We start from the raw sequence: 12,196 nt of genomic DNA, 5'->3' as shown, positions 1-12,196 counted from the left end.
AAACCAAGGAAGAAAACAGTCCGAATTATTTCCCCTCATTTTATCCCATTCTTTACATCACAACTGCGCTAAATGGAACTGTACCTAAAATTCCAATTTCAGGTTTATTAGGTAATGTATCAACGTAACCTCTTTTATGACTCAGTTCAAAGTTTTCCTTTGTTAAAGTAGATTGCAAATTTATCACCGCTTGAGCTTGGCACTTAAGTTCTTTTTGATATTAGAAGACTTTTAGGTCACTGGTTATTGATTTTTTTTTAATGAGCTACCAAAAATGTAACTGAACAGATTTTATATAACTCATTAAGTTTATTTAGGTTTTGCTCCAAAGCATGTCTAGTGGAAATGAGAAACTTCCACTAGAATGGATTTTGGATTTATTCTGTTGTGTATGGAAATAGTTGACCTATAATCTGTGGATTTAAGAAAGACTCTGAGCAGTTGTAAATATATATATTTTTTCTCATTGTTTTTATGGAGATGAAGAATGATTGAGGAAATAATTTGACTGTTCTGTAAAATGCAATTTAACATGTCCTTTGTAACCTGTATTGGTTATCTAAAAAATGGTTGTAAGAGATTTCATGTGACATTGGCACACTTCATGACTGAAAATATTTTTTCTACTCTATTAGGAAAAAACTCTATGAGCGTCTGAAAAGAGTTAAAAAAAAAATCCCTCTATTTCTTTATAGCATGGGTTAGGTAGGATTTAGAGTTCTATTGCAAAATCAGTTATCGGCTTAAATACTTTACAGATCATGCTTTAAATATCAAATCCTAGTAGAAATATTCTAATTTAAAATGGTAAAAAATCCGAATATTAAATAAATGTAATACTGTTGGCTGTTGTGACTATTTTTAAATTAGTCTTAAGGATAATTATTCAACCAAATTTGGAAAGGAGGACACCGCATTATTTAATTTAGCAGTAAGTCATTAAAGAATTAAATATTTGAAAAGTCATGCTAATAGCACTTTTCTCTCTCAGAATAACAAAAACTTTAATAGATCAAGATGGTCCTAGTTGGAGGGAGAAGCTGCCACCAATTCCAGTTGTCCCAGTTTCTGTTCAGCTACACAGGTGGGATGGAGGCAGCTTCACTTCAGAGACGAAGCCCAAAAGCACTGCAGACACCAACAGAGAAGAACGGTTGCAGATGAATGGTATGTATAGGTAATGCCAGCATACAGGCACAAGCAAAGAATTTTTAACTGAAAAACAGAATACGATTTTTGCTAGTGATGTCAAAGAAACTGCTTTAGATAGTATTTATGACAGACCTTTGTGAAAAGCTTAGTTAGATGATGGTCATTTATGTGGTTAAGTTTAATAGGTTTCATGGAGCCATGGTTAGCTATATTTTTTAATGATGTAGTTAGTAGCATGCAATTAGTTCGGTTGTATATTAGCAGAAATATTTGTCAGCAGTATGTTGAATCCTGTCACAAATACTGATGATTTCCCTGACCTCATACTATTAGTTGTAACATAGTTTTTAAAAAAAGCATACACACAAAAAATCAGCTGTGTAATCTATACCCATCATTTAATTGTCCATGAGAGAATTACTCAGTTATTGAGAATATCAAGTGTAGACTTCTAGATGGCTGGTAGTAAGTGAAATGGGCTGTAGAAGAACATTTCTGATGTTTTTTGGTATGCATTCTAACTGGTAGCGGATAGTCAGTACTTTTTTTTTTTTAAACAGTGTTAAATCAGAAGTTGTTTACACATAAACACTGAATGCTTTACTCCTTTTGGACACTCTCCCTCCTGATTTTTTTCCTTCATTGGAGTTTCTTTTTTTCCCCTCCAGTAATTTAGGTGAGGGAGCCCTTCTAATTCCATTTTAATTGACGTTAAACATCTTTCCTGCAAAGGCCCTAACTATCATTTTTTACTCTTATGTAACTGTTAACTGGCTCAGCTTTGATTTTATTTTAACACAAAGAAAAGTAGTGCAGAAGAGAAGTGGAGGTGGGCAGCAATGCATAACTGAGTTACTAGCCAAACGTATAGCAGTAATAGGGTTATCTATCTGTAATCCATTACTGTAGCAGTCTACGTTCTTGCACTGTACAAATTTAATGGTTTTAATGCTGTCTGAAAGATCATCTTTAAATTTATTTGCATCTGATGTAGAACTACAGACAACTTACAGATACATGCCTTCATGTGAGAATTGAGTGTTTCTCGCTGGAATAAGATGTGGCTCTAGAAACTTACAATAGTATAGTTTATGTAAGATATGAATGATGATGCATATTGAAATACAGTAATGCTATAGAATATTATTTTTCGTTTAAGGAACATGAGGGAGATAATAGGTGCATAATTTAAGTTCAATTGATAAAAATTTACTTTTTAAAATGTCCAGTAACTTAAGTTTTTTTCATTAAAGTTGTTGTAAATACATATCTTTAGTGATTTAACACTCTTAAGAATTGGGCAATAATTGAGTTTATCTTTTATTTTTGGAATGAACTAGAAGGTTGGTATTTTGCATGAACAGATTGCTGTTGAACATAAATGCTTAGCTTGAGCAGTGCTTTTTGTTACAGTGTTTGTAATCCTTGTTTTTTTCTGTGAATGAGGGATATAACTTATTCATTTCTACATATAACCAAACTTTTTAGTCTACACCTTTTAAGTAGTGAAGATTAAACTTACATCTGTATAGCCTTCTAGTAACTTTACCAAGAGAGAGAACTTGAAGATCATGGTAGGGAAAAGTACAAAGGTAAATGGTTCCTCAGAACAGTAGTGATGTCTAACCTGTTCTGAAACTTAATGAGATTAGCCATCATTTTCTTCCTCAAGTGTGTTCTGTAATATTTTGATACGAAACACTTATGTCTCATCTATTTCAAATAGACTGGGCCTTGTTTAGGTTTTGTTTTTATAAATATTATATGAAAACTTTCACTGAAGTTTGACTCTCAAGTAGGTAGATGCCTTTTAGGGCCTGTACTAAGTCAGTGAGACCTATAGTAATAGCTGCTGCTGGAAGCATGTCAGCAATAACACTCAGCCTTTTTTGAAGCCTTATGGCTGGCTGACACTTTTTTGCAACTATTTTATGTGTTGTTTTTTGGATCTTATGACTTGAGTTAAAATTCAGTTATGTTTCCTGTTTAAGTCTGCTCTAGCTTCAGAATATTACTTTTTCACAAGTCTACATATAGTTTTCTGGCATTGAAGACTGCCACGTTTTTATAAAAGAGCTCATTGAGTTTAGTTTTTGGTTAAAATGATCTTTTTACATACAATCTTTAAAATCTGAAGCTTCACAAGGGTGTCATGCTCTTTAGAAAAGTACAAAAAGTCAATTTTTCCGTTATGATTTACTTAGAGCTATGTTACTAATTATTGTTTACTTACTGTAGAGATATGAAACTGCATTCAGGACTGGTTTTCCATTGCAAACATAGCTAAAAATTGTAATCTAACTCAGAACCAGATGCAACAAGCGATGTGGAGTTTAGAAGGAAAGATAATTTTGGAAAAACACAGTATTATTCGGAAAATATATATTTACAGTTAGATGTTTTCAGCTCACACAAAACATGCTTTTTAAAAAAGATCTTAACAGAATATTATTGATATATCACTCACCTCTATTGATGATTTCCTTGCCATTGTAAGTTTAGCATAGCAATTGAGATGAATGACTTGTTTGCAGAAAAAAATACTGGCTTAAATTACAGCCTACCTAGTGTGATAGTGATAGTCTAGAAGGCTTTTAATCATATTGATAGATCTGCACCATTGTAAATAAAATCAGTATCTCAGCAGAGATGTGTTGTCCCTCTGTACCACACAGAAAGGGTGAATGAGAAGAGTTGGAAGTGTAGACCTGCCTGTTGCATTCCCAGTATTCTGGCAAAAAAAGTTCCCCTGGTGCATCAGAAAGTATTTGCTGTGCCAAATGTGTATGGTAGTTTAGTCCTCCTTTAGAGCAGTAGCAAGATCTGAAACAGAAGTTGTAATGCCCTGACAGATCAAAGATACTCCCGATATTGAGCACTTGTTCTTAGCTGTTGAGCTACCCTTAATGAACTGACCTTCTTAAGTAACATTGTGGTTATTTTGTAATGTAGGTGAAAGAGATGAGGAGAAATTCAAGACATTGAAAAACGAAGGGAATGATTTTGTAAAGAAGGGTAAATACGAAGAAGCTGTAAATAAGTACAGTGAGTGCATGAAGTTAAATCCCAAGGAATGTACTATATACACTAACAGGTAAAGATCTGATATCCAACCCATTTTGTGGGATAACAATACTTGTTATTTTTCTGACTGCAAATAAAAATTTTGCATCACTTCAGTCACTATTATACAAAGATTATTTTTTCCATTTGATTGGTGTTTCCAACAGCATAATAGATTTTTCTTTAAACCACCTTATTTTTCAAGGGGAACAGATACTAATGTTGCTGAAATAAGTCCTCAAATATTTATAAAGATAGAACAGACTAGAATAAATAATTAGCATAACATTTTGCAGCATTTTTCAAGAATGACAGTAAGATTTTAATTAAAAGCTAATGTGCAGTAGCAGTATCTCAAATATGAAAAATAGTATTTCAGAGAAAAGGTACACTTTGAGAATACAAAAGTAGGAATAGTAGGAGCATTATTTTTAAAGGTTGACCTAATTCTGTAGCATAATTCTTTCTGCTATAATCCTGTCAGCTTTCACAAACTAAGAAGGATTTGATTAGGCTAGTACTTGAATAGGACACTTCCAATAAGGTGCAGAAAGTGATATTGCTTATTCAATTCGGAGTATTTTTTTTCCCTAGAATGACTGTATAAAATCAGTATTTAATTACTGTGTTAATGGTATTGTGCAAAGTTAGGCTCTGCTTTTGAAATATGTGCATATCTGCTTCACTTCAAGCATGTAGGTGAGTCATACTTCAGTTTTGACTTACACTGCAGAAACTGGCTCTCTCTAAATCCATCCAATGATATCATTAATACTTACTGGTTTTGATATACTCTAAAAGTACCTGATTGTGGTGGAATTGTGTACAGTTGTATTGTAATTTATGAGTCAGATACTGTTCTCACTACAGGACTCTAAAATTTACTTATATTGCAGTGTATTTTGTTTTTCTGTGTTAGAGCTCTCTGTTACTTGAAACTGTATAAATATGAAGAGGCTAAGCAGGATTGTGATCATGTTCTTCAGATAGAAGATTCTAATATTAAAGCTTTCTATAGAAGAGCACTAGCATACAAAGGATTGCAGGTGAGGAAAAAAGAACATGGCAGGTATTCGTAAGCACTTCTAAACTTGCTTATCCTCTTCAAAGGCAATCAGGTAGTTGCAGTGGATGGGTAAATACAAGCGAAGTATGCAATGTAAATAATTTATTACTTTATGTTTGTAGAGTACTAGACGTATATAAAACAGGAGTATTTTTGGAACATAAATTATCTGAATATTGGCTTGCAATAATTTGAGATGATGCAGGAATATTGGAATAAGAGTTTTGACTGGAGTTCAGAAAAGAGTTGAAACTTGCTTAACTGAAGTTCTAATTTTCTTCCAGGTAGACCAGTCTGTTTTTTCTGTCAAAGTGTTTGCTGTATTTTTGCTGTTGACATACTGATCTTCTCCAAGTCTGTCTTCACCTATCCAAACAAAAATATCAAGCTGTTTTTTTGAAATCAGCTCCCACTTGAGTGGGTGTCGCATTAAACCAGAGCTTTTATTTTCTTCATCCTCTCCCCACTTCTTTTCCAAACACAAGCCAAACCTTTTTCACTAACTTACTTCCTCTCTCTCAGGGGACATCATCATTATCTTTCCACTCAGGCTAAACTGGTGTTCATCTTCCATGTGTGCCAGAGTCTCACATTCAAACCATGTTTAAGTCATGCAGATTCTTTCCGTCTGCACAGTAAAATTGTTCTCTATCATTTTATCCTCATTTTACAGGACAGATTTTTCAATATCCTTTTATCTGACCTTGATAGCTTGGTCTTGTACTACTTCCTCCTGAGTGTGACTGCAAACCTCATGTTCCATCACTTGAACTATGTTGTTCCTTTTGTCTTTGTTCACTTCCCTTCTTCAGTGGATCGATACTAGCTTCTTTCCACTCTTTATAGGTCTTTCATAGCAATCCTTACCCTACCTGTCAGCTCTTACCTGATACTGAATGGTCAACTTGTCACTTTGCGTGGTTCATCATGGCAACTTTTGTAACCTACTCTGCATTAGGTTCTCCAACAGTGTCTTTAAATAAGCATCTTAAGTGCTTTCTCCCAGCTCGTTCTTTAGTCTAGTGGGGATTACTTTAAACATGCACTTCATTCCATCAGTGTCCTTCAGACATCAGAGCTCTCCTATGTTTCATGCCATAACAAAAAATTTCCTCATTATCAGCCTAAAAATTGTTTGAGGACAGCCTGTTTGTGCTTAACACTGCACTATCCTGTGTTACACACAATTCCAAAAGCAAGTCTTGGTAAGCATGAGATAATTTTTGATGATAAAGTTGTTCCTCTGCCTGTTAGAGTAGCTAAAAATTTTTTAAAGTTGGTTCTGAGTAATTATCAGGAGAGGTGAAAAAAATTAATTTTGTATAAGATCGTTTTCTGTAGTTGTATCAGGCCACCTGGTATTAATTATCTGCAGCTTTATATTATCAGAGTCAATAAAAGTTAGTATAAGTAATAGCAAAACCAGATCGTGATTCTAGCAGTCAAAAAAAAGTGGGAATTACACACAGAAGAAGAATGTCAAGAAACAGAGAAGTAACTGCTTTTTTTTTGAATATCTCAGGATTTTTTTTTTTTTTTTTTTTTTTTTTTTTTTGAAGATATAACCTGAACTATACTGTTCATGGGTTCTCTCAGGACACTGGCAGCAGGAGACTCCCAAGATGTTTTGTTTTATTACGTTTCATACCTTCAGTATTGCCACTTCCAGGGATGTAAGTAATTGATAAAACAGAGAAAGCAATAAGGATGATCTGGGGTTGACGAATGATCATAGTAAAAGATTTTAATTGGGCAAAGATAGAACTAAGCTGAGAAGTGTTATTAGTTTATAAATATGGAAATACTTGAAAGTTGAAGTGGAATTGAATACAGTAAATGAGAATGTTTATAGATTTATTGAGATGTAGTTAAGGGAAAAACAGGAAAAAACCTCATATACATCATATACATCATATACAATGCATATGATTTCATTAAGAAATCTAGCAGGCTGCAGTTTGAAACTTAGGAGAGTTGTTTGTTTGCTGAGCCTCATGATTGCTGTCAGAAGTCTATTCCAGAACCTTGTTTCTCTGTAGTTGTGAATCTTCACATTTGTAGTTCAAATAGTTTAGCTTAAAAAGTAATTCTTTGCTGATGAAAGCAATCTACTCCATTTCTGCATTAATTTTCTGAGTCTAAATAATTCTGGTTCTCTTACTCTTTGATGATATAGCAGACTTCAGTTCACTTAGAAATTATGGTATCTCTGCATCTTAAATACAATTGACCAATACTGAACAAAATATCCAGACAGGGGTAGAGTGTGAGTATCTTGTATAGTAGTTATTACAGTTGAGATACTGAGGAGATGCATCAACTGATACATTAGAGAATTTTTGTATGATAAAATTAATGGCTTACTGTTATCTTGTGATACTGCTTGGGAACAGAAGAAATGTTAGGTCTGTCACTCAAAGAAATTCTCATTCTGATGTGCATAATCTTTTACTATCTCCTGTTATAGTTCATCCCTATTTTTTTTCCACTCCTCAAGGTATCTTGATTTTTCTATATGATATTCCAGTCTTCCTCAGAATTGATATTGATATCAACTTTATCTTTCCAGAAAATTTAGTCTGAAAATTAATATTTTTAAATGTCAAAATTTGAAATAAAATTAGGCAAATCACAAGACTGATTCTTGTGGAACTGTATAGTGATTTCCTTCTACCTCTATACTTGTCTGTCTAATTCTCTTGTTTATTGGTAAGTTGATAGTTTATTAATGTCTCAGAGTTCATAAAGTAATTCCAGTTTTCTCAAGTATAATTTCTCATTTCAAACTGTAAGAGATGGTCTATTGAAGTGACGCTCTGGAAAGATTAGGTATGTTTGTAATTTAAGCTTAATTTAACTCCTGTATTGGCAAAGTTGGCATGAAAATTGTAGTTAGAGTCACATTATATTAATCTTGAAGGAATATTACATTGTAAGCAATTATGCTTAAAAGCAACAATCTTCAATAATCTGATAGTCGGATGTGTCTTTCAGAATAAATTATTTCACTCTACATATTAAATATGAAAACATTTAGCCTTAAGGCACTCATTTAAACTCATGTTCAGTTTCATTTTTTCCTTTGATGAAATTACGCTATGTTTTGTGATTATTTTTGCATATTTGATACCAGTAACCAGACTTTTCTATTTTTCTTACTTGTAAAGAAGAGTATGGCAGTTCTAATTTATTTTTCTAGTTGTCCATGAAAAACATATCTTCCCTTCTACTCACAGAATTACCAAGCCAGTGTTGATGATCTCAACAAAGTACTTCTAATAGATCCAAATGTTCTTGAAGCAAAAAAGGAACTACAACAGATAACACAACTGCTTAACCTTGAGAGCAGTGCTGTAGCTGGCAGTCAACAAAAGCAAAGGAAGAAAATAACCATACAAGAGGTATATCTGTTCATTTTTTAATGCATGTAGTACTGAAGCCACACATTTGAAAAGAGATCATTGTTTTGCAGTTCTTGCTCCACAGTTTCTGGTCGTATTGTATTTTCACATTATTTTAAAAGCCTGTTGGAGCATTCTTGTGTTTGATGTGTTTGTGTCCACTGCATTCTATAATAAAGCTTATACTGCTTTAAGGTGCATCCAGAACCACAGCGGAAATGAAAAAAACTTTTACATGGCACTAAAATTGAGGATATGCTTGTAATCAAAAACTACTTAGACTTCAAAATAACTGCTTTATAAAATACTACAATGTCAAATGTTAGTTGCTTTTAGTCTGTGCTATTCGGGAAGCCTCTGGGGCAGTGCTGGCAAAGGTTCATTGTCGGCGGATATGCCGCATGTTCTTGTACTAGTAGTGAAGTTACAGGTCTGAGTGAAATCCTACCTCAAAGAGTATGAATAAAAATAATAATGAAAAAAAAAGGAATATGTGATGGAATGTTACATATTGGAGCAAAATATTAACTGTACGTTGTTCAGTTTGAATTAGTGATGAAAGGATTTTCTCAGTCATCTGAGATTTTCGGATTGATATTTTGGATCAGATTTGCTGATCCTGTAAGAACATATTTTTCCCTCTTCTGTTTTATAATAAGATATATAGTCTGTACACTATTACAGATGATACTGTAACCTGGCAATGTAATTTCAAAACGGTGCTGTGGTGGCAACTACAGCTGGTAATACAGAGACAACATCTTTTACTGGAGTGCTTCACAATTGTGTGAATTCCCAGGATTTCTGTAACTGGCCTAAGGCTGGAATAGGGTTCCTTGAGCTTTGGGTTGTGACAGCAGAGGGACCTGGAGACTGTTCAGAGGAGGTTTGGGAAGCGACTGCATTGTTGAGGGACCAGCTCCCTGCGTTACTGGCAGTGGTAATATTTTGTCAGGGGTGAGGCAGAAAGCATTTATGCTTGCTATGATAATTACAGCTGCTCCCTTTGAGAGCCTTCCCTGTCTCATCTATTGCAAGGCAAGGCAATTGCCTGAGAACAGATTGGAAAAAAACATATGTAAAGTTATGAAACTTTGATTTATGAAACTCCGATTTATCATTATTACTTCATTTTAATCAAGCTGTAATTATATATCGGAGAATCAAGAATACCTCCCTTGATACTAAGGATTGTTGAAAAAAAGGAGCAGGCTCAGAGCAAAAGGTCTACAAGCCCAATGCAGTATTTTGCAAAAATGCCGAAGCAGGCTCCTAGCGCAACACTGTACTATGCAATGCAGTGTCTTCAGACTTATGCAAAAACTTGGCATCGTTTGGAGAAATCTTGTTCAATGAATTTTAATCAGTTTATACTAATTCCACCACTCTTGGTAGCTTGAAGTGGATTTTAGCAGATGTAGTTAAACCCAGGGTAAATTTTCTAGTGATTGTTGCATGAAATTCAGTACAGATTGCAAACTCTGGAGAAGTTAGAGGGTATTCAGGCAGTTAGACTACACTAAGCTTTCTACTTTGACAGCACTACTGTAAAAAATAATCTGATACAGCTGACATGCCTATACTGTTCTGAAGTCACAGCAGTGAAATGAAACATGGGTACCCTGCAACTAAAATTCAGTTCTGTTTGTTCTCTGACTTCACATTTTAATGTATGTATGTGATCCTCTTTAGTTTTGTCCCAATAGCCTTCAATTCCGTTCCTAGAGTGGAGTGCTGGATACTAAAAAAGACATAAAAAGTTAGTGCTGACTGAAAACCTTTAAAGATGAACAGTGGAGGTACCATTTGGGGGGAGGGGGAGAAAGCAAATTGTATAAGAAAGGAACGTTAAATCCATTTCTTTTATGAAGAAGAAAGTGCTAACTTTAATGACTTTTCAACGGATGTATGGATGTGTTTTATGAAGCTTCAGGTTATCTGTATGTCCATTTTAATGTTCTGTTGCCGTTTCCTTTATGAAGGTGACTGAATTTGATGAACAAAAGGAGGGACAGTCTGCTGCATCAGATGATGCTGTGACCAATCAAGCTGTTTCTGAAGAAGAAGTGCAAATGACTGTGCCACTGAAGACCTCTGAAAAACTGTCTATTTCGGAACCAGCTAACGCTTATGACTTTGGTCAGATTATAAACACAGTGAATGCCAATAAGGATAAATGTGCTTGTGCAGATCTTTTAACAATGATTGATCCGCCAAAATTGCCAGTGCTGCTAAGTAACAAACTTGAAGGAGAGATCTTTTTCATTTTTATCCAAGCATTGGAATGTTATGTACTTGGAAAAGATCCTGGCCTTGTTTATCAGCACCTTTTCTACTTGAGTAAAGCAGAAAGATTTAAGGTAAGAATATAGGATGGATATGTACTTATATTGAACAGAAACTTAGAGGAATTTTTCACATTTAAGAAAAATAGATACACTGACTTTGAATCTCTGTCAAATGCTAATTTTCTGTCACCTGTGCTGATTATGACCTCTGCTGATTATAAAATGTTTGTTTGTTTGTTTTTTCAGGTAGTACTGGCACTTCTTAGCAAAAATGAAAAGGAGCAGATTCAGAAACTATTTGACTTGCTTTCAGAAAACCAAAACCATCAATACTCTTTGGAAGATCTGGAGAGCCTTAAAAAAGTTTATGAACTTTAAGAAGAATTTAAAATTTATTTATTGCATGCATATAGTTGATGTTAATAAGATGGATGAATGAACTATGCAGACTTGAATGGGATAAAATAGGTCTTTAACTGGACTGTTTTGAATTCCATTTTGTTTTAGTGGCACATGCACATTTTAAAACTTGCTGCTCTTTTTTCTTATAGTTGTATACATTTCTTAATCTCTAGAATTTAATGCATATCTTTGTGTTCAATAACAGAGTTCATATTATTTAACATATACTGATTTTAATTAGATTGTATTAATTATATATTATACATATAATTGTGTATGTGTATATATGTGTGTGGGTATATACACACACACAGAAAAGAAGTGCAAAATACATTGATGGTACAATATATAACACACTTTTTGTCATCATCTGTTATGTGTTTTTGTGGATTGTATATTCTTGTGGTAAACAAGTGTCCTCCAGATAAACGGATCAGTTAGCAATAGCTTTGCTAAAATGAGTTTACAAAAAGTATTAAGATTTTTCAGCTAAACTACTCCCTGCTGTCTTTGTTTTCACTATCTCTGGTCAATACAGAATAGATTTAAATATTTTTGGTGCCATACAACTTAGCAGCAAAGATTAGCTTGTCATGGAGCACTTTGAATGAAAATAATTAAATAAATTGTTACTTTTTAAAATGATGAACAAGTGAGCAATTTTTAGTGCATAGAGAGTTGGGGGTTTTGTGTGCGTGTAGGGTTGATGGTTTGCATGGCTTTAGAAGTGATAGCAATGAACAAGAAGACAAGTGGCTGCAATTAGCAATAAAAATATTTAACTCAGATTAAATAATTATTATTAATTATTAGATTATTTAAAA

At 33.9% G+C, this 12,196-nt stretch overlaps 1 protein-coding gene across 1 annotated transcript in view; it reads left to right on the top strand.

Moving 5' to 3' along the window:
- Positions 1-11,521, top strand: part of SPAG1 (sperm associated antigen 1) — a 42,077-nt gene extending 30,556 nt beyond the window's left edge. The window contains exons 13-18 of the mRNA XM_062570460.1: positions 992-1,167; positions 4,105-4,246; positions 5,135-5,261; positions 8,518-8,682; positions 10,665-11,042; positions 11,217-11,521. Coding sequence (XP_062426444.1) covers positions 992-1,167; positions 4,105-4,246; positions 5,135-5,261; positions 8,518-8,682; positions 10,665-11,042; positions 11,217-11,348 — 1,120 coding nt within the window. The 3' untranslated portion in view covers positions 11,349-11,521. The remainder of the gene's footprint in view (positions 1-991; positions 1,168-4,104; positions 4,247-5,134; positions 5,262-8,517; positions 8,683-10,664; positions 11,043-11,216) is intronic.
- The last annotated feature ends 675 nt before the right edge of the window (positions 11,522-12,196 follow it).

The sequence above is a fragment of the Rhea pennata genome, chromosome 2, assembly GCF_028389875.1.
Source record: "Rhea pennata isolate bPtePen1 chromosome 2, bPtePen1.pri, whole genome shotgun sequence".
Lineage (NCBI taxonomy): Eukaryota > Metazoa > Chordata > Aves > Rheiformes > Rheidae > Rhea > Rhea pennata.
The sequence above is the reverse complement of the archived record's forward strand: the minus strand, read 5'-3'. Positions and strand labels throughout refer to the sequence as shown.